Genomic DNA, 22,457 nt, shown 5'->3' with positions numbered 1-22,457 from the left:
TCTGATTTTTTTTTTCATTTTGCCTCGTTTTTGTGATATTTCGTCTTGTTTTTGTTGGGTTTTTTATCTGAGTTTTGTCATTTTGAACAGTAAAATCCTCTATGGTTCAGTTCCAGGTGACTGAATGTGGAACCTGAACTAAGATGAGTTTGACACCCCTGATATACAGGAATAAAAGAGACACCAACGAGCAAAACCTGTTTAAAAAAATTTATTTTTAGTTTTTATTCTCAATTCTTAGCATTTTGGTAAAACCTCTAAAACTCATGTATGCAGCAAAAACTGAAGCAGAATTCAGGCTCATTGTTTTAGTATTTACATGGGTGGGCTTCTCCCACTAAAATATCTTCAATGACACATTCTAGCAGTAGATAAATGCACTAAATGATCACATCCACGTGAATAAAACAGCTTAAAGTCTTTAAGTCTCATGCAGAAAGTTAACAGATTGTAAAGCACATTTTGGATAATTTATGAAGCATACAATAAAATAAATCTACTTAAATCAACACTCTAAAGCAGCTTCAGTTTATTAGTGATAGATGTTTTGGGGTTTTAAGTGCAAATGTGCATGTTTTCTACAATTCGTTCATTTCATTTTTAAAAACTTTGGTTATTTTCAGAACTGCAAAGTTCAAAATTTAATGTGTAAATAGCTCTAGTGTTTTATTAACTGTAGGCTTAAAATATAAATCTAGAAATGAGCATCATTCGTCCTCAGAATGTTGAGTAAACTTTAGAATTTTCCCAGATTGAAAACATGTCGTCTTAGGAAGAGGAGCTTGTGAAAGGCCCAGCTGTCCCCAGCGGGAGGCCGCCGGTCTGTTTTCTGAAGAGTCCTTGAGCAAAAACTACGAAGCTCTCTGCATCAGTGGTCCCTTGATAAATTACACAGCTCAGAGTGACAGGAAAAAACGGCAACAACAACAGTTGCAGGGTTCAGGGACTTTACAGTGACACTGGTGGTGAAAAGACGTCTGGATTAAAGGTCACAGCGTCTCCAGCAGACATTGGGACAAACACAACATGAGACCTTTACAGAGCTACTGTTGGAGGGTCACTAGTAGTTTCTGACTGAGAACATGATGCCGTGGCTGTGCAGGCGGTCGATCAGGCTGGTCTTATAGAAGGCAGATCCTGGAGAGTAAACCCCTCCCCTGGAGATGAAAAGGTGGGTTAATAAATGAATGCAAGAGGCAGGAAGAGACCAGACAGGCACTCTCTTTACTTTCCTGTAAAAATGTCTCAGTACAGGGTTTCTGCAGAAATCAGCCAGTCAAATTTAATGCTTTTTAATGACATTTTAATGCCACGACCATGGACTCACCAAATTACACGGGTTTGGTTTTTTGTAAAAGATGATTTTTATATGAAAATTGTCCCTACATTTCACTATTTCTGAATCCAGAAACCAGCCCTGACCACCAACAGGCTGCAGTCATTCTCTGAAATCCACGTTTTCTAGCCATTTTTGGTGGAATTTGCATTTCCCAGCTCTCCTCCACCTGGTCCAGCCTGCCGGACACTTTAAAAACATGCAGCTTTTGGCAATTGTTCCTGACCAGCCGGAGCGATTGTTGCAATGCTTCGGCATGTTTACGCAGATGCACATATCTGACAAATCACAGTCTATAATTATATTATTATCAAATATTTTTCTTGAAAACTGTACAAAGAATTTTTAATGCCACCGAGAATCAAATTTAATGATTTTTAATACCATTTAAGGCCTTAATTTTCACAAAATCAATTTAATGACTGTTAATGCTTTTTAATGCCCTGCAGAAATCCTGTGTATTGTCCAATGACGCGGCAGTATTACACATCTGATGTCTGTAAAGAGCTGTAGATAGAAGATAACCAAAGGTCCAACAAGGAGAAGGAAACCTTCACTGACCTTCTGGGCAGAGAGTGCAGTTCGTTCAGTAGGGTTACAGCTGCTTGGACCATCGCAGAAACCGTTGCTACATATCCAGGTTCTGTCAACAACAGGAAGCAAACACGGAGCTTAAAAGGCACAGAAAAGTTTGTAGGTGTTTAGAAATTTAGTCTACAGCACAGAAACCAGTGACATAATGTGCTAGAAGGACGGTGACACCTGGTTATTCTCCATGTTCTCCTATAATGTCAAACAAACCAAAACAAAAGCATCCAGAGACTAATTTATCTCTCAGCTACATTATCATCCATTATGAAGTTCTTTCATTACCACAAACACAGAGATTGTACTTCGTTTTGCCTAAATCCCACAGACTGTAAAATAATTTAACATTTAAAATAATCCCCAACATATCCTTTATTTCCTCCAGACTAATTAATGCTCTGTAGAAGCTATGTTGTCCAGCTGTTTTAGGGAATGCCATAGAAACTGTATAATAATTAACCAGTTGAGGTCTCCAGTCGTCTCACCTGCTCCCAACACCTGAGTGCAGATTCTGGCGTCAGGTCGTCCCTGTGACGGATCCCTCCCCTCCGAGTAGCCCTCCCCGTAAAACGTTAAGCTGAAACAGGTGTCCTCTATCTGAGAGGAGGATAAACAGCGAGGGAGCAAATTAAACAAGATTTTATGGTGCAGCGTCCTGGCTGATAAAACAGAACTCCAGCAAAATAAATACAGACACATGAGAGCAGAAACACCAACAGAGCGGTCAGAATGTGTCGGAACAGCTTTACCAGGACAGAAAACATTAAATACAACTAACCCTCCTGTTGTCATCATTTACGGGCACCAAAAAATATTGTTTCCTTGTCTGAAAAAAATCCAAAAATTCCCCCCAAAAATTCCCCAAATTTCTGAAAATTTGCAAAACCTTCAGGAAGAAAATTCCAATAATTCCTTAAAAGTTTCCCTTAAAAGTTTTATTTAAAAACAATCCCCCAAATTTGGCAAGAAAATTCTTGTAAATATTTTCAAAAAATGAGTAAAAATCTTCCAAAAAATCCTAAAAATATCTAAAGTGATTCCATATATATCAGTAAAACTTCTAATATTTGATTTAAGAACATTCACATAAAAATCAACCAAAATGGTTGAATTGGTTGATTTTTTTGGTGAATGTTCTTAAAAAAACATTTTTTTAAACATTTGATTTTTTTCCACCAAAAAATGTGGACATCAGAAGTTTCACTGTGAAAATATATATTTTCTTTAAGAACATTCACATTCATTCAAATGATTTTTTAAAAATGTTCTTAAGAAACATTTTAACATTTCATTTATTCAACCAAAAAATGTTCAAAGATTTCCCTGAAATGTTGAAAATGTGGACATCAGAAGTTTCACCGTCGAAATATTTTTTTTTCCCACATTTTTAAACTTTAAATTGGGTCAATTTGACTGGCAGGACGACACGAGGGTTAACATAATAACACAACAGACATTTATCTAATATATATCTTCTTTTGTATGACTTACAGCAGCTCAAGTTAGTTTCATTTGGCAGGACGATAGATGATGCATTTGTGCTTACAAAGGCCGAGTTATGAAAAGAGCATTCATAGGTGCTATTTATTAAAGGTTTAAATCTCAAAATCTCACATAAACTGATCAATTTCAGGGTTTTTCCTGCTCAGAATAAGCATGAAATGAAAGCAACCCTGATCAGTATTCATCTGCTTCGCTTGTCAACCAGTTCTGACATAACGATGAAACGCTGTAGGTCAAGGACGTCATAAACTGAGGACCTCCTGTATATTTTCTCTCACTTGTTCAAAGCTCCAAACTGCAGGAAATGTGAAACAGCCATTTTGTACGCTCCCTAAAGGCACTTTCAGTTGAGTTCAAGATACAAACATGATACCAATAAGTATATTAAAGTCTGCTAGTACCTGCTTCATGGTGGGACCAGCCTTGCTGAACATACCGAAGGAGAAGAACGATGGAAACTTTGGGAAAGAACAAAAAGCTAGTTAGTCAAGCCAGTTATACACACGTGTAACAGAAATATGAACTACGATTAACTCTACATATGACATTACACCAACATATACTGACTGCATTTATTCTACTTTAATTTTGTGTAAAGTGCAGCACTGATAAATGAAGGCCTTAAGCTGTAAAATCCACTATGTTTGGAAACATCTCTCTGCTTCTGCATGACATTAACAGCTTTGCCTTTTAGCTACACATATTCTGTAATTGTGACATATTTGAATGCTCAGAATAACCATCTAAAGTCTTAAATCTTCTGCAGCAACTCTGCAAATCAACATGTCAAACAGACTCGGATTAAATGTACAACAACAACCATAGTGAGGAGTCTCCTGCCGAGGCTGAACTTGACCATGAACCAGAAGAGCAGGCCGCCACAGAAGAGCTTGAACACCGAAAAGAGGCCGCCGACCCCGACATAGGCGCTGTACTGGACCTGTAGGAGGAAGGAAGGGAGAGGAAGGAAGCATGTAGACCAGGAGAGTCAAATTCATCTTAGTCCAGGTTCCACATTCATCCCAGTCTGATCTCCAGTGGACCGGACCAGTAAAACCACAGCAGAATGACCTAGAAATAACCACAACTCCTGATTTTAATCACAGGTATCTGGAACTGAACAATATAGTGTTTTACATTATGATCAAAACGACAGTCAGACAAAAAAAAAGACAAATAAACCCCCACCAAAAACAAGACAAAATATTACAAAAACGAGACACAAAACAACAAAAACAAGAAACAATGGCAAAATATGAGACAAACTGCACAAAACAAAAAAAGAGACAAAAAATTAGACAACAAAGTTACAAAGCGACAAAAAAAATGGACAAACGACACAAGCGAGACAACAAAGAAACACAAAACAACAAAAACAAAAAATGTTTACAAAGTCGTCCCGCGGGCCGCATGTTGGACACCCCTGATGTAGACAATAAAAAAGGGAAGTTAAAGGTGACAGAGAGGGGAAGCGATAAAGGGATGCAGATTAGAGGTGAAACATGGAGAGAAAGTGGTTTGTTGAGGATAAAAAGATGAGGAATGGAAGTGATAAAAAGAACAGGAGGCAGATTGAGGGAGGAAAAAGAAGAGGGACAGTTGGAGGAAGGAAAATAAAAAGCAGAGCAGGGCGACGGGAGGCCGAGATGAGATGTCAAAGGGAGTAATCAACAGTGGGGAGGGGGGAAAGTGATGAATCCTACGGATGACTCATCATACTTCCACTCAGCTAGTAGACAGCGGTCTAAACAGCATCATGAGAGAGTTCCATTAAGGTGTGGGATCAAAACAGCTGCTGCAGTGGCTGACCCAGTTACAGCAGCTACAGCAGAGGGTTTAGATGCCACATAGTCCAGCTATGGAGTCTACCCAGCACATTATAACAGCTTTACCACGATGCAAAACATAAAATACAACTAATACAAGAACAGAACGGACATTTATCTAAAATAGATCTGATTCTGTATCACTTAAGCCTCCTGTTGTCCTGCAGGACAAAATGACCCATTTTAAAGTTTGAAAATGTGGGAAAAATATATATATTTTCACAGTGAAACATCTGATGTCCATATTTTCAACATTTTGGGGAAATTTTGAACATTTTTAGTGGAAAAAAAATGTTACAAATGTTTCTTAAGAACATTCTTAAAGAAAGATTCTTAAAGAACTTTCTTAAAGAAAATAGAAGTTTTACTGATATATATGGACTCACTTTAGATATTTTAAGGATTTTTTGGAAGATTTTTACTAATTTTTTGAAAAATATTTAAAAGGATTTTCTTGCCAAATTTGGGGGATTTTTTTAAAAAATAAAACTTTTAAGGGAAACTTTTAAGGAATTATTGGAATTTTCTTCCTGAAGGTTTTGCAAATTTTCAGGAATTTGGGGAATTTTTTTTGCAGAATTTTTGGATTTTTCTCAGACAAGGAAACAATATTTTTTGGTGCCTGTAAATGATAACAGGAGGGTTAATACATCTCAAATTAGGAGGTTACATGAAAGCAAAAATCTAAAGTAAATGCTGTTAAGTGTGGGAGTCGTGCAGAATGACGTCCTTGCACTGTTTAACTCTCTATTGGAGCTTTTCCACTAGCACCTACTCGGCTTGACTCGGTTTAGGTGGTTTTCATTACATTGAGTACCTCCTCACCATGGTGGAGTTGTCGTATCATGGCGGCCCAGAAGTCCTTTAGCATCATTTGTGTGCGACACAAAGGCAACACAACAATGGAGGATATGGAGGCGATGGTACACCTGCTGCTCGGTCTGTGGCTTTTTTATTTTGCCAAGTTCCATGAAGAGCAACATGTACCATTGCTGTTGCCGTTTTTTGTTTTTTTTTAAATGGGGGGGTTTGGATTTCGTGAAGGAGTCGCTGTCCTTTGTCTATTAGTCCCAAAACTGATTTAAAAATAACTGCATTTTATATTCTCAAGTCTTAGCATTGTGGGGCCTTTGCCACCAACTAAAATCTCTTTTGGAGGCACCAAAAAATCACAGGAAAATCCTTGTTTCAGGACTGACCGAGTGTAGTTTCATCTGATCTGATCACAGTGTGATTTCAGTTCATTAAAGTACGTAACATCAGCTTTGTTTCCTAGAAACACACAGAAACCTCTCAGTTAAAATAACCAGTCCTGGTCCTACCAATAGTCCAAGTATGAAGTAGAAGTGTGTGTTCTTACTGTTAGATATTAAAGCCTTGTGTCCTCTAATGCAGCGTACCACACGGTGTTCCTAAAGCGCATAAACAGATATCAGCCTTCTCCATCCTTCTGGTCCTGAGGCGACACATTTCAAAGCATCCCCAATTATTTACTGCCTTGAACAGGGCATGCAAAATTATTGAATAAACAGTCTGGAGAGAAACGAAGCGATCTGTTGGATTAGAAAAATTCCCATTAGCTCGGATGAGGAGCTGATTGTAAGCCTCATAACACGGCTGCAGATGGATGTAAATGTGACCGAGGTCTCTGAGTTATGCCACATCAGTATCACAGCAAACAAGTCGCTGTGACCTGTGGTGTTAAAACGCAATTACAGAGGAATCTGTTCACATAAATATTACCATTCTGTCCAATTTCCACAGTATAGACAATTACAGGAATGTAGAAAACACTGCTGAAGAGCTTAAATCACAACTTTGTGACAGGATAACGGTCAAATTTAGCCTACATTTAAAGATCATACAATTGAAATTAAGCCTTTTTTGGTTGTCATATGATATTTTTGAAATGCTTGAAGACATCATGAGTGAAATGAGCAGTTAACGCCATGGCTGAGAAGACAATTAGGACCTTTTTCCGTTTAAATAGGTCATTTTTTACGTATTACCTATGTATAAATATACACTAATAGAAGCTAATATATTGATGGTAATTACTAACTAGAATGTAAACCAGACTAATACATAAATTAATTATTTCTCTCTGCTTGGTTTGTTGCTAACTCTGTTTACCGTCCAACAAATCTACGACTAGACTGAAGATCTCAGACTGTGCGCTGTTTAAATGTGATCTGATTATTTGGTGTTCGAGTAATTCAGAGTGGTTCTTAGATTAGAGATGCACCACACTACAGGACATTCCTCTGTTCCACTAATTTAAAGTTAGTGCCAGAAAATGTCAGCAGAACACCAGAAAAACTAGAAGATATTTAAAAAGAATCTCTCTGCAAATGTTTGCCATTTTTTAGAGAATATGGAACTTTTCTTTCACTCATGGTTAGTGTTTGGGTGAGGCCATTTATTGTCAATCAGCTGTTTACTCTTTTTAACTCATAATGACAACAGAAACTACTCAAATGATCCTGATCAACAGTTTATATACCCCAGTTCTTGGTACTTTAACATCAATGACAGCTTGAAGTCTTCAGTGGTTATTGTGGATGAGGCTCTTTATTTTCTCAGATGCTAAAGCTGCCCATCCTTCTTGGCAAAAAGCCTCCAGTTCCTGTAAATTCCTGGGCTGTCTGGCATGAACTGCATGTTTGAGATCTCCCAGAGAGGCTGAAAAATATTCTGAGACGACCACTCCAGAACCTTCCCTTTGTTCTGCTGTAGCCGATGACAGGTCCACTTGTGTTCTGGATCGTTGTCATGTTGGAACGTCCAGGAACGTCTCATGCTCAGCTTTAAATGTTCCTCCAGTAGTTTCTGGTAACACACTGCGTTCATCTTGTTTCCTGTGCCTTTGTAGCTCCGTGTTTCCCAGTAGGAATGGTGGACCTCCATCATCGGCCTTGTTGACTCCTCTCCAAATGGAACGTTTATGGTTGTGGTCAGAAAGTTCAGTTTTGGTCTCGTCACTCCAGATGACTTTATTCCAGAAGTTTTGAGGCTTGTCTCTGTGCTCTTTGGCGGATTGTAAGCGGGATGCTTTGTGGTAGTAACGACTTTCTTCAGACGACTCGACCATGTAGCCCATTTTTCTCCTTATTGTGCATCTTCAAACAGCCACACCACTTTTTTCAGAGGGTCCAGTATTTCAGCTGAAGTTATTTGTGGGTTTTTCTTTGCATCCCGAACAGTTTTCCTGGCAGTTGTGGCTGAAATTGTTGTTCTAACCTGACCGTGGTTTCATTTCAACAGAATCCTTCATTTTCCACTTCTTAATTAGGGTTTGAACTCTGCTGAAAGGCATTCTCCTTTCCTGTTTTATACAGTTCAGTCACCTTTTTCCACAGATCCTCTGAGATTTCTTTTGCTTTCCCCATGTCTCAGAATCCAGAAACATCAGTGCAGCTCTGGATGAAAGATGCAAGGAGCCCAGAAACTCACTGAGCTTTATAGACACTAATTACAAGCAAACAGGTGAGGATGGTTACCTTTAGTAGCCATTAAAACCTGTTTGTGTCGACTTGTGTGCACATTATCAGGCCAGAATCACCAGGGTATGAAAACTGTTGATCAGGGACATTCGGGTAGTTTCTGTTGTCATTATGATTTAAAAAGAGTAAACAGCTGTTTGATAATAAATGGCTTCATCCAACCACTAGCCATGAGTGAAAGAAAAGTTTTTTTCTCTTTTCAATCATATTCTCTGAAAAATGGCCAAAAAAAAAAATCACAAATTCTGCCAGGGGATGTAAACTGATGAGCACAACTGTAACTGTGGGTAGAATAAAGCTCCACCAGCAGGTGACCTCTGCTGTGATAACCAACAGGAAACATGGTTCCTGTGTTGTTCTAATCTCACCGGTGACTGCTGCTCCTCCTCGTAAAGGAAACGCTGGGTTCTCCTGACGACTGAGGGGTCGGAGCCCATAAACGGGATAACGTACTGCTGCAGCTCCTTGCTGAAAAACAAAAAACCCCTGGACACACACAAACACAAGTTACTGAAAGAGAAAGCAAAGTGGTGTCTCTCCCTGCTTGCAGCCTCAGCACAGAAGTATTCAAGCTCATTTCATCCATTGATAGTCTCCTAAATCTGCCTCTCCATCGCTGCCAGGCTCCACGTTCCAATAAAACCTCATTACACTGGATGTAAGTCACTCTGCCAGACAGTAATAGTCTGCAAATTACAGCGATCCTGCAGAAACTGTGTACCTGTGTGGGTTAGATTCTATACAATCACTTACAGAGCCCATATTATGCTCCTCTCCTTCAGTGAGTTAGACACTTACAAAGGAAAACATTGAACCTTTAAAGTCCAGGTTTTTCTTCTGTTACGTATTTAATTCACCATGGATCACATTTGTATAGCGTCTGACCAGCAGCTGGTTTGGTCTTTAACCCTCCTGTTGTCTTTATTTACGGGCACCAAAAACTATAGTTTCCTTGTCTGAAAAAAATCCAAAAGTTCAGCAAAAAAAATTCCCCAAATTTCTGAAAATTTGCAAAACCTTCAGGAAGAAAATTCCAATAATTCCTTAAAAGTTTCCCTTCAAAATTTTATTTTTTAAAAATCCCCCAAATTTGGCAAGAAAATTCTTGTAAATGTTTTCAAAAAATGAGTAAAAATCTTCCCAAAAAATCCTTAAAATATCTAAAGTGATTCCATATATATCAGTAAAACTTCTGATAATTTCTTTAAGAACATTCACATAAAAATCAACCAAAATCCAGTGAAATTTGCTGGATTTTGGTTGATTTCTTTGTGAATGTTCTTAAGAAACATTTTTAACATTTCTTTTTTTCACCAAAAAGTGTTCAGAAATTTCCCAAAAATGTTGAAAATGTGGACATCAGAAGTTTCACTGTGAAAATATATATTTTCCCCACATTTTCAAACTTTAAAACGGGTCAGTTTTGACCCGCAGGACGACACGAGGGTTAAACGATCAAGCATTATCTTCTCAGTAGAGCCATTTCTGTTGGAGCTAAATGTAGGTGATGCAAATGTTGAACAATTTCCTTAACAAATAATCGACAGCCTTATCAACCGCTACTTGATTAATCATTAACAGGATATGTACTCAGTGGATATCACTGCATGACCTGATGTAGACGCTTTATTGGCCACAGTGAGGCGGTCAGAGGACAGAACACAAAATAAAAACTCTGTTCAAAAGGCATTAAGTGTCACAAGAGACTTCCTCATGGTGGTACTTTATGAGCTAAACTCCCACAGTGCTCTCTGTTTGCCAACTGCTGGTAGTCCAAATGACCACCTCCTCATGTAATTATAATAGTAAAGACTAGAAGTCTCCACCTGGTGGCATAACCAGGAATTACAGAAAATGTACAAGACATCTTTTTACAAGTCCTTATCGGTTCACTTTAATCATCCAAACATTTATAGATCTGGAGTTATGGTACGCCAACGACATTACATTGCTTCTGTTGGGCCAGTTGACCAGTCAGAGCAGACTGGATTTTAATGTTTCGATAAAGGTTTTTATTATTCAAGGCTTTCACAGTTCACTCCATCTGGCCATTTATGCACACACTTAAAGTGAGGTTTTAGGGGTTTATTCCTCATTTTTTAAATATATAAAGTAAAACCAAATCCTTATAACCACTAGAATGTACTGGGATAGCATCAAAATATGTCATAAGTGTCTTTAACCCTCGTGTCGTCCTGCGGGTCAAAATTGTGAATTCACAGTGTAACTTCTGATGTCCACATTTTCAACATTTTTGGGAAATCTTTGAACATTTTTTGGTGGAAAAAAATAAATGTTAAAAATGTTTCTTAATAACAGTCACAAGAAAATAAATGTTTATGTGAATATCCTTAAAGAAAATGTTTGAAGTTTTACTGATATATATGGAATCACTTTAGATATTTTTAGGATTTTTTTTGAAGATTTTTACTCATTTTTTGAAAATATTTACAAGGGAAACTTTTAAGGAAATTTTGGAATTTTCTTCCTGAAGATTTTGCAAATTTTCAGAAATTTGGGGGATTTTTTTGCTGAATTTTGGGATGTTTTTAGACAAGGAAACAATATACTCAGTGAATCTTCTGATGTCCACATTTTCAGCATTTTTGGGAAATCTTAGAACATTCTTGGTGGGAAAAAAAGAAATGTTTAAAAAAATGTTTAAGAACATTCGCATAAAAATCAACCAAAATCCAGCGAATTTTGCTGGATTTTGGCTGATTTTTATGTGAATGTTTTTAAAGAAAATACTAGAAGTTTTACTGATATATATGGAATCACTTTTGATATTTTTAGGATTTTTTTGGAAGATTTCTACTCTTTTTTATATTTACAGGAATTTTCTTGCCAAATTTGAGGGATTTTTTTTAAAATAAAACTTTTAAGGGTCATTTTTAAAGAATTATTGGAAATTTTTTTTTTTGCAAATTTTCATAAATTTGGGAAATTTTTTTGCTGAATGTTTGGATTTTTTTCAGACAAGGAAACAATATTTTTTGCTGCCCATAAATGAGGACAACAGGAGGGTTAAAAAGCAATAAATGCAGAAAGAGAAGCTTGAATGCTGAGTGTTAAAGAGACTGGAGCTAAAAGGTTTTAGACAAACTGTGAGAAGAGGAGCTACAGTAAGACCAAAACAACGCCTTTAGTTTTTTTTATTAGAGCACGTAAACATATTGTAAAAATTTAAAGCCTCTAAGTGAGTATAATATGAGCTCCCACAGGCTAAACTAATTAGTCAAAGTTTCACTTTGTTGCATTTATTTAGTGATTCCTGCGTTTCCTCAAGCAGCTCTACAACTAAAATGAAGGCGACAGTAACTACAGAAATATTCCAGCTTTTACTTCAGACTATTGAAATTCAGGCCAAGTGTAGAAAAACAAAAGACTCCAGTTTCAGTGGGAAATCCCTCTCTGCTGAGCACTGAGGAAACATGTCTTTTTCTTGGCTTGTTGCTGCCAGAACGCCGCTACATAAACTGAAGTGTTCTCAGCAGACAGTAATGGCCCGGTAATGGCCTCACCTCTTCTTGACTTTGGCTCCCACCACGGGCAGCGGCTTGTGGCCAAACTTCTTCCTCAGCTGGCAGAGAGATCGGCTGTCTGCGAAGCCATACACCGCAGACTGCCAAGTGGCATCGTGGCCAGACGACCCCTGCAGAGGGTGAGAGCTGCTTTAATCATGTCGCTATACAGAAAGCCGACGTTATCCAGGAGTCCTTTCAGTTTACCCAATAATAGGCTTCATTTGAATAAACAGATTATTTCTGACAGATTCAAGTGACCTGGGACCGCTTCACTCACTCCGGAAAAAGTAAAATGGAGGATATTGACTCAAAAAAGTATTTTAACTGTGACATTTTTAATCTATAACATGCGGCCCACGGGCCAAAAGTGGTCCTCCAGAGGGTCCAATCCGGCCCACAAAGTGTAAAAATTCCAGAGAAGACATTAACTGCAGATTGTAAATTAGTAAAACTATAAATTTAAAATCATTTCTAGACCATGACACGTTGTTTTCATCATAAAATATTAGATTGTTCATTGCTCTTTTGTCATTTTGTGTCTCATTTTTGTCATTATGTATGTCATTTTAGGAATATTTTGTTTTGTTTTTGTTGATTTTTGCCATTTTTTGTCTGATTTGTCATTTTGATCTTAAAGTAAAATACTATATAGATAGCTGAAGAAATTTCAGGGAAACATTAGGAGTTGTGGTTATTTATAGGTTATTATGCTGTGACTTTACTGCTCCGGCCCACTTCATGTCAAACTAGGCTAAATGTGGAACCTGAACAAAGATGAGTTTGACTCCCCTGTTCCATAACATCCACTGTTAGACCGACAACACAGTGGATTTTTAAAGTGTCGGCTGACTTATTTAAAACTTTACTATTAACGTTGGTCTACCTGAGACCCGCTGCTGATGTCCAAGAAGCTCTCAACTGCTGTCAGAGTTCCTGAAATCCGAAAACCGGAGAGAACGCACTCAAATTCAGTGAGTTCAGACAACAGAAATCATTGAAATGAACAAACATCTTTGCAAAAACAATCTAATATTCAGGCATTCTGAGTGTAAAATTTGACAGGGTGTGATTAGTCTTCCCATTCCAATGTTGTGACTCAGATTTTGAAGTCTTTGCTAAATGAGCCGTTTAGTTTCCCACCTTTGAACTGCCTCTGTGTGTAGAGAATCCCCAGGTCTGCCGGTATGGAGTCAAATCCACAGCTGCCGATCACATAAACTCCTCTGGCTAAGGCCTTGCTGTGGTACTCGAGCTGCATCTGTTCTAAGAACTGCAGAGGATGGACGTTTATCCACACGCATGCACAAAAACAAATGCAGACATGTCAGCTGTTCAATACACTAAAGCAGCATACTGATTCCTAGAAACAGAGAAACGGACTTTGATTAGCAATTCTTTTTATCCAACAAAGTTAGTGAGGGTGAGTATTGTACCCTGCTGACGTGTTTCCACTACATCTGAGGTCTTCCTCAGAGCGTCATCTGAACTGTTGATGACGTGTGATGATGTGTTGATGACATGTTGAAGACGTGTCTGACATGTGATGATGTGTTGATGACGTGTGATGACGTGTTGACATGTTGATGACATGTTGAAGACGTGTTATGTGTGATCACGTTTTGATGACGTGTTGATGACATGTGATGATGTGGTGATGACGTGTTGATGATGTGTGATGTGTTGATGACATGTTGAAGACGTGTCGATGACATGTGATGTGTTGACGTGATGTGTTGATGACATGTTGAAGACGTGTCGATGATGTGTGATGATGTGTTGATGACGTGTGATGACGTGTTGACATGTTGATGACATGTTGAAGACGTGTTATGTGTGGTCAAGTTTTGATGACGTGTTGATGACATGTTGATGTGGTGATGATGTGTGATGACGTGGTGATGACATTGATGACATGTTGATGATGTGTGATGACATGTTGATAACATATGATGATGCGTGATGATGCGTGAAGATGACATGTTGATGATGTGTTGATGTCATGTTGTGTGATGATGTGTTGATGCTGTGTTGATGACATGTTGATGTGTAATGAAGTGTTGATGGCGTGTTTATGACATATTGATGAAGTGTGATGACGTGATGACTTTTGATGCATGATGATGACGTGCTGATGATGTGATGTCGTGCTGATGTGTTAATAACGTGTGATGTGTCATGATATGTTGATGACGTTTGATGATGCGTGATGATGACGTGTTGATGACGTTTGATGACGTGTTGATGTGATGACGTTTGATGATGCATGATGAGGTGTTGAGGATGTGTGATGACATGTTGATGATGTGCTGATGACGTTTGATGATGCGTGATGATGACGTGATGATGACGTGTTGATGACGTGTGATGATGTATTGATGACGTTTGATGACGCGTGATGATGACGTGTTGATGACGTGTGAAGACGTGTTGATGACTTGTTGATGACGTGTTGATGACGTGTGATGATGCGTTGATTACATGTTGATGACGTTTAATGACGCATGATGATGACGTGTTGATGACGTGTCTCACCCTTACTGACTTTGTGGGATAAAAAGCATTGCTAATCAAATATAAGAAAACAACAAAATGAACATAATCAATCCAGAGAGACGGACTTCTAACTCCAGCCACCTGAGGTTCTCCACAGATGTCTATGTAGTGAGCTCCATTTTCTACACAAGCTTTGACCACTGGTTCACCATAAAACCTGTACTGGAAGAGAAAGAGCGAATAAAGAGCTCCAGTCAGACAAAAAAACCCCAGTCTGGACTGTTATCTGAAAGTTTGTTTTTAAATGCCCTGAAGAAACTTCGATAACGATACTTACTGGTCCCACACAGTTGAGGATCACCACACCTTGTTGGCACATGATGGCCAGCGACTCCTCAATAGACACGTCTGCAACGATGATCTCAATGTCTGTCCTCAACTCAGGCATGGCTGAGAGGGGAAAAAAAGAGATCATCTTTCACCAGCTGGAAATTCTACACAATTATTACCCTATGAATGCATTTACAGATGTGCAACTTTGCCTCTGATGCTGCTAAAGTTAAAATTAACAGTAAAACTAGAGGTAAAAAGAAACGTAGGTAAGACCAGAAACAAAACTATACAAGCATGTTCAAATCACAGAAAATAATGTTAATCATAAAAAATACTTTTACAAAGCTTGATCATAACATTACTTTACTATAAACTATTATGTATATTAAAGACTGAAGAATGGTAAACATTTTTAAACTATTATTTTACTAATTTTTCCCATTAGTAGTAAAATCACAGAAACAAGTATAATTAATTTAAGCATTAATTAAAGGCAAAAACTTTGAATTATATCCACAATTAAAAACCTGAGAAACAGTTCAAAATAATTTGTGCTTTTGCAGTGAATGACCATAAAATCACATTGTTTAACTAGATTTAAATCAGCTAAAATATATATTGTTATTTCACATATATTTGCTGTTGTTTTCAATAGTTTTAGCTTCTGAATGTTACAGTATATTGCTATTTTTAGAGCATTTTTTCAGAGCAAATTTTCTGCCAGAGTTTCACTGTTTTTGTTGTTTTACAATGTAGAGCAGTGTCTTATGGAATAGTGAGAGTGCAAAATTACAAAAATAAATCTATAAAAGAATAAGCAAATAAATGTGGAAATATAAAGACGAATAAATAAAATAAAAAGTAATGTGGCAATATGAAGAATTATTAATCAAAAAATGAATCCATAAAAGAAAAGATTAATGAAAGAAATATAAAGACAAATAAATAAAATAATTAAAAAATAAGAAGAAATGTGCTTTTCCTTTGCTTTTATATTTCTTTTATTCTCATTTTCTTTTATAGATTCATTTTTTAAAATTAATATTTATTTATATAGCAACTTTATTTTCGATTTTATTTATGAGCACATTTCTTCTCATTTTTAAAAATTTTGTTTTTAAATTTCTACTTTTACTAGCCTTTTCTTTTATTGATTCATTTTTTTGATTAATATTGCCACATTATTTATTTTTAATTTTATTCATAAGCACATTTCTTCTTATTTTTTAATTTATTTGTCTTTATATTTCTACTTTTATTAGCCTTCTATGGATTATTTTGAATAATATTTCTTAATATAGCAACATTATTCATTTTTTATTTCATTTATTTGTGTTTATATTTCCACTTTTATTTCTTATTCTTTTATAGATTTATTGTTGTAATTTGGCACGCTCACCAATATCCATCAATAACTTAAAATGTAAAAAATGTGTAAGTAAGAGATTAAAATCTACAGACTACTGGGCTGAGCTGAGTCGTTAACGTTTCCTAACAACACTAATACAAATGTTATTTTCTCACTGACATCTATATATCTGTATGAGCTTCTAAGGGTCATCTACAGCATAAATATGAAACGTCTATTTATTATTTTAAACTGCTTGTGGTGCCTCAGACTGAGAGTTAAGCTGCTCAATAACATGACCTGTGTTCCTCTACATGTAGCTGGAAGGTCTGGAGCAGAACAACAGCAGCTCATACTTAGAGGTCAGGTTCAGACTTGTTCACTTCTGGCTAAAAACACCACAAACAAACCCACAACAACAGCTCTGTCTTCTGCCTCTGTCCTGCGGCAGTGAAGCGGGCTGACAGCGGGCTGACATTTAACCATTAGGCGGCTGGCACCAGATAGTCCGGCCCGGTTCGCTACAGAACACCCCGTCGCACATACACAGCCTCCCCGCGGCTTGTTTCAACACTTCCTCCAGACGCCGCCTGCTTCTCCCGGCCACAGCCCACTTGAGAGAGCTGCTCCCGGGACACTCCGCTGCGCAGCGGGCGACCTCCTCCACCACAAACTGCCCGGTGAAGCCGGAGGCGCCGAAGACGATAATGTGGTACGGTCTGCCAGCTGTCACGGCCGCCATTGTTTACGAGTCAGTTTAGGGGTCTCGCCTGGCGCATGCGCTGATTGGCTGAGCGGCGAAACGCACCGGAAGTGAACTGTTTCACTCTTCTTCGACCATTTATAAAGTTAAATACGTGTTGTTAGCATTTTAACCCACAAGGTGCTAGCTTAGAAAAACAAATGTGCAGATTTTAACCTGATAATTTTAGATATTCACACAATTTTCAAGTCATTCCGGAGTAAAATTAATAGAGAATATGAAACAGACTGCTCCAGGTAATGGTCTTTGTCAATATTCCACATTAATATCAAACCAGACCTCAAACTGTATGATGATTTACAGCCGTAATTATTTATAAAGGTGTACCTAGCAATAAAAAGGTTTGAGAACCACTTAGATGGAACAGAGCTGCCAAATTTTTGCTTGGTATTTTTGATATACAAATATTTAATGCACATTTTGGTTTTTTTATGATGCTTTTTTGATGCTAATATTGTTCATCGACCCCCAAAGAAGAAATAATGGTGCTGGTAAGGTGAAGAAGTTTGTCTGTATCACAATACTTCAGAATAGATAACCTCATGCTGGATCCACTGAAGCCAAATGTAAATGATTGATATGATAAAACATAATGTAAGATGAAACTACCATCTCAAAAATATCTCCTCTTAACCCTGTAAGACCCATATATCGAAGAAAATGAGCAATAAAACAAAAAAAGAATATATATGTGTGTGTGTGTGTGTGTGTGTGTGTGTGTGTGTGTGTGTGTGTGTGTGTGTGTGTGTGTGTGTATAAAACAAATATGGAAAAAATAGCAAAAAATAAAACAAGAAAATGATATATAAAAAATAAAACTATAATAATGATGATAATATATAAATCCAGATATAGAAGAACATGAGCAAAAAAATAAAATAAAGAACAAAAAATAAAATACAACTTGAAAGTATCAATAATAATAATGACATAAAAATAAAGCAAGTAAAATAAATAATGATAATATATAAGCCCAAATATAGAAGAAAATGAACAAAAAAAACAAATATAGAAGAAAATGACCATATATACATATATGTATATATATATATATATATATATATATATATATATATATATATATATATATATATACATATATACATATATATATACACAAACACATACATATATATGTATATATATATATATATATGTATATGTATGTGTATATATACATATATGTGTATATATGTATATATATTAGAAAATATTTAAAAAACATAAAACTGATGTATTTCTGCAACCGTGGGTTTTACAGGGTTAAAAGTTTCCTTTGTGTGACTGTTTTTTGTTTTCTTTCTTGTCCTATCTACCTTTTTTAAAAAACGCCTGGTTTTATTTCTATTCTTAATTTTATTCTATATATTTTTTCCTCTTGTTTTCTGCTTCCCCTTTTAGTGTTAACAAAAGCATCCCGTATATTATCATGGCCTTTATTTGTATCCAAGGGCTGCAATATAAAAACATTTCTCCCTTCATGAGACACTTGTCTCAAGCAAATTACAAACTAACCAAGGAGCTATTTAGGTTCAGGGCTGATAATCAGACATTAGGCCTAACTGCCGTCTAGCATCTGTCATCACGGTCCTGTTATGCTACAAACAACCAGTATAGAGTCAGTACAGTGAAATCTGATAGACAGGACTTAGCACCACCTGTAGTTGCACCCATCGTTTGATCTTTAAGAAATTGATTTTTTTTCTGCACCACTTTGCTCCGTCTCTGCATCATTTTGTTCTGTAAATGTCTTCTATGTGAAGGAAAACACAAAATTCTGGCACCAGGAGACAAATTACAATATAAGTGAACATAAGGGCAGTATGTATGGTCTGACTGCATTAAGTATTTAACCACCGTAGATCTAGTTTAATATGATCCTGGCTGAGTCAACAGAAAGCTTACAGGCTGGATGAAGCTCCTGTCCACTGTGGGGTTTTAGTTTGGGCCACTAATCTCTATTCCCGTCAGTGGTTAAATCCTTTTAATGAACTTATAAATCCCTAGACTTTAGTAGCTCAGATGTGTTTAGAATGTGTTTTCTACACATTGTAAGGGATGTATGCCCTCCTCCTCTGTCTGCACCCACAGATTGAATTTGCTGTTGCAGTACTGCAGCAGAATGTGGTGAAGTTTCTAGATGAAATGGATTCTGTGGTGTGGAGAGACATCTAGTGGCAAAGCTCTGAAAATAAACTGAACGTTAGAATCCTCAGGAAAATCTTTATGATCAGTAAATACAACACGTTATTATCACTGTTAAAGGATGAATGAAAAACAGAAAACACAAGTGCAAACGTTTCTTATTTAATAGATTTTGGTATTCCCTTGTGGACACAAATTAACATAAATATTGAAACCTAGAAAGGTGGATTGCATAATGCAACACTCATAAACAGCATCCACAGCGACAACACAGAGGGAACATCTGTCACTTCGCAAACATCTGGAGTTCAGGAGGAGAGAAAGACCTGAAGCACAAAGTAAGAAACGGATAAAGGAACATGCTGGTCAGATTTCATTTTCTCCATCTAATGATATGTAGTGATTCCAGTTTTCTGTTGTGTTCATGAACCAGCCAGAAAACACAACCACTGCTCCATAAAGCTTCAGAAAGTGATCTGATGTTCAATTCATTCACTTAGATTGTGTGTGAATTTATGGATGGATGGATGGATGGATGGATGGATGGATGGATGGATGGATGGATGGATGGATGGATAGATAGATAGATAGATAGATAGATAGATAGATAGATAGATAGATAGATAGATAGATAGATAGATAGATAGATAGATAGATATTTTCTTCTTTTGAATTTCCCTTGGGAATCTATTTATCCATTCATCCATCATCTTTCCAACTGTCCATCCATCCATCCATCCATCCATCCATCCATCCAATCTAAGTGAATGTTGTTTCTTTTACTATCACTGTATATCTGTAGTAATGAAAGGGTTAATCATAAATCCTGCAGTAGAACAGAAACTTCAGGGTGACGTGAGAGGATGAACATGAAAACACTGAACAGCAGGAAGTGCCTGAGTCTGTGGAGCGGCTGTGAATCACTCTATTGCATACTAATGATAACTTTACAGTGTTTAGCTGTAGGTTGGATGTGTGTCGTCTGTAAAATGCTACGGCATCTTCATTTAATAGAGCACTAAATGTCAAACACATGATTGCGCTTGTATTTAACATTAATCTGAAGAGAGGAATGTTTAGAGTTACCACCTGTACTGAGGTAAATGTGCAGTTATGAAAGCATAATTTTTAGTAAAAGGATCCTAAAAGGCTTGTCTATATCAGGAATCAGTGTTTATACAAAATGATAAAGTCTTTGTGCTGTTGTGCTTTTTAAAAATGTGAAATACTGGCAACTCATGATTGTTTTCATCTTCGAATAATGAACTCAATTAACGCTCCTGTTGTCCTCATTTACGGGCACCAAAAAAATATTGTTTCCTTGTCTAAAAAAAATCCAAAAATTCAGCAAAAAAAATCACCAAATTTCTGAAAATTTGCAAAACCTTCAGGAAGAAAATTCCAATAATTCCTTAAAAGTTTCCCTTGAAAGTTTTATTTTAAAAATTCCCCCAAATTTGGCAAGAAAATTCTTGTAAATATTTTCAAAAAATGAGTAAAAATCTTCAAAAAAAATCCTAAAAATATCTAAAGTGATTCCATATATATCAGTAAAACTTCTAATATTTTCTTTAAGAACATTCACATAAAAATCAACCAAAATCCAGTGAAATTTGCTGGATTTTGGTTGGTTTTTATGTGAATGTTCTTAAGAAACATTTTTTTTTAACATTTCTTTTTTCCACCAACAAATGTTCAAAGATTTCTTGAAAATGTTGAAAATGTGGACATCAGAAGTTTCACTGTGAAAATATATATTTTTTTCCCACATTTTCAAACTTCAAAATGGGTCAGTTTGACCCACAGGATGACATGAGGGTTAATGGGTTGATTGTCCTAGAAGAGTAAAGAAACCAAAAGTCACGCAAATTGATTAATCATCTATCAGAATTGGAGATGAACTTCATGGTTGCCCTTCTGTTCAGCTCTCCTGTGTGTGATAAGCGTACACTGAGAGATAATGGGAAGATAAAATTAAAAGTGAGGTGAAGAAAACTCATCATTGGTCCATTAATCATTATAAAACCGTCACACATGTATGATCATATTGATTCGTATAGAAGTCTAAAACAGGAAAGCTTCAATAAGACAGACTCTTCCACAGTTACAGCTGCTACACCTGGGAGGAAAACACGGCTACACAGATTAACTACATCTTCTGGTTCAGTATAAATATAGCTGATGGTTGTGAGCCCTCTGGTGTGGTGTCTGAACGTCCACACTGACAGTAGTAAACAAGTTCTTCACATCACACAACATGCACACGTTTGTCTTCTGAGGTGAAGAACTTCTGACAGTTTTTAGTGTTTGGTGTCGCTTTAAGCACCCGTTTAGTGGTACAGAAACCGTAGAGTCCATCTGATGCAAGCTGTTTTCAGAGCATAGATCCTTTAATCTCTGGACGGCAGCATCAGAATCCGTCCGTCAGCTCAGACGTCTGAAGCAGCTCTTGTCTTGTCTTGAACGCAGGTGAAACAGAGCATCTTAAGTCCGGAGGGGCAGCCAGCGTCCGAGGCCTTCGAGGAACCTCCGTACGTTCATGACATAGAAGTCGACGTTGTGGGTGAAGTCGGTGCAGATGTTGGAGTAGGTGTCCACCAGGGTGCAGTAGAGGGCGGTGCCTCCCACGCTGATCACCACCGTCACCAGACACAGCAGCAGCAGGATGAGGCAGGAGTCTCCACCCACCTCATCTACAGGTAAGAACAGGACACGTTATAGAGAAATATGAAGACAGGTTATCTGAGATCCTATCTAGGAGCAGCTGAAATTGCTCTACCTGTGCTCAGTGGAACAGAAAACCTGCTTCATGAGCTCTGAAGTTTATGTTCTGTTGATGGAGGAACTTCAAAATGAGGGTTGTAGAGACGGGAGTCTGAGCTGAATATAACGACTGATGCAGAGCTTTGGTCAGAGTTGTGTCAGAACAGTTTGTCAGCCACCACTAATGCCAGATACACATTAATCCATCATAACTTTCTTCTCCAAGTCTATATGACGCCACAGAGGTCAGAAAAATGTAATCCTGAGCTACCAGACATGTTTTAGATGGTCATGTATGAAACTTAGTACCTTTTTGGCACAAATTTAAT

At 37.2% G+C, this 22,457-nt stretch overlaps 2 protein-coding genes and 1 long non-coding RNA gene across 6 annotated transcripts in view; 1 reads left to right on the top strand and 2 right to left on the bottom strand.

The window, feature by feature from the left end:
- Positions 1-196: 196 nt before the first annotated feature.
- Positions 197-17,217, bottom strand: LOC111572213 (saccharopine dehydrogenase-like oxidoreductase). 3 transcript variants are annotated; one of them, XR_008603506.1, is made up of 13 exons: positions 17,004-17,217; positions 15,114-15,226; positions 14,918-14,998; positions 13,424-13,553; positions 13,167-13,216; positions 12,281-12,411; positions 9,125-9,242; positions 6,614-6,665; positions 4,248-4,367; positions 3,829-3,885; positions 2,410-2,521; positions 1,898-1,979; positions 1,101-1,157 (listed from the first exon to the last, which is right to left on the bottom strand). XR_008603506.1 is itself a non-coding variant. In XM_055015893.1 (12 exons), exons 1-12 carry the CDS (start codon positions 17,197-17,199, stop codon positions 1,061-1,063), a joined length of 1,287 nt encoding a protein of 428 aa, XP_054871868.1. In that variant the 5' UTR covers positions 17,200-17,217; the 3' UTR covers positions 197-1,060. The 3 variants fall into 3 exon arrangements, 2 of the variants coding, with proteins under 2 accessions (XP_054871868.1, XP_054871870.1); XM_055015893.1 differs by lacking the exon at positions 6,614-6,665 and having other exon boundaries at positions 197-1,157; XM_055015895.1 differs by lacking the exon at positions 6,614-6,665 and having other exon boundaries at positions 197-1,157; positions 16,872-17,147.
- A 2,294-nt stretch (positions 17,218-19,511) lies between these two features.
- cnstb (consortin, connexin sorting protein b) overlaps positions 19,512-22,457 on the bottom strand; it is a 28,545-nt gene continuing 25,599 nt past the window's right edge. For both annotated transcript variants that reach the window (XM_055015902.1, XM_055015901.1), the window contains one exon: positions 19,512-22,058. In XM_055015902.1, coding sequence (XP_054871877.1) covers positions 21,850-22,058 — 209 coding nt within the window. In that variant the 3' untranslated portion in view covers positions 19,512-21,849. The remainder of the gene's footprint in view (positions 22,059-22,457) is intronic.
- The window catches only part of LOC129350187 (uncharacterized), a 66,909-nt gene continuing 66,378 nt past the window's right edge, over positions 21,927-22,457 (top strand). Inside the window, exon 1 of the long non-coding RNA XR_008603511.1 lies at positions 21,927-22,064. This is a non-coding gene — a long non-coding RNA (uncharacterized LOC129350187). The remainder of the gene's footprint in view (positions 22,065-22,457) is intronic.

This window comes from Amphiprion ocellaris, chromosome 12, assembly GCF_022539595.1.
Source record: "Amphiprion ocellaris isolate individual 3 ecotype Okinawa chromosome 12, ASM2253959v1, whole genome shotgun sequence".
Taxonomy (NCBI): Eukaryota; Metazoa; Chordata; class Actinopteri; family Pomacentridae; genus Amphiprion; species Amphiprion ocellaris.
This window is presented reverse-complemented; position numbering and strand designations above follow the sequence as displayed.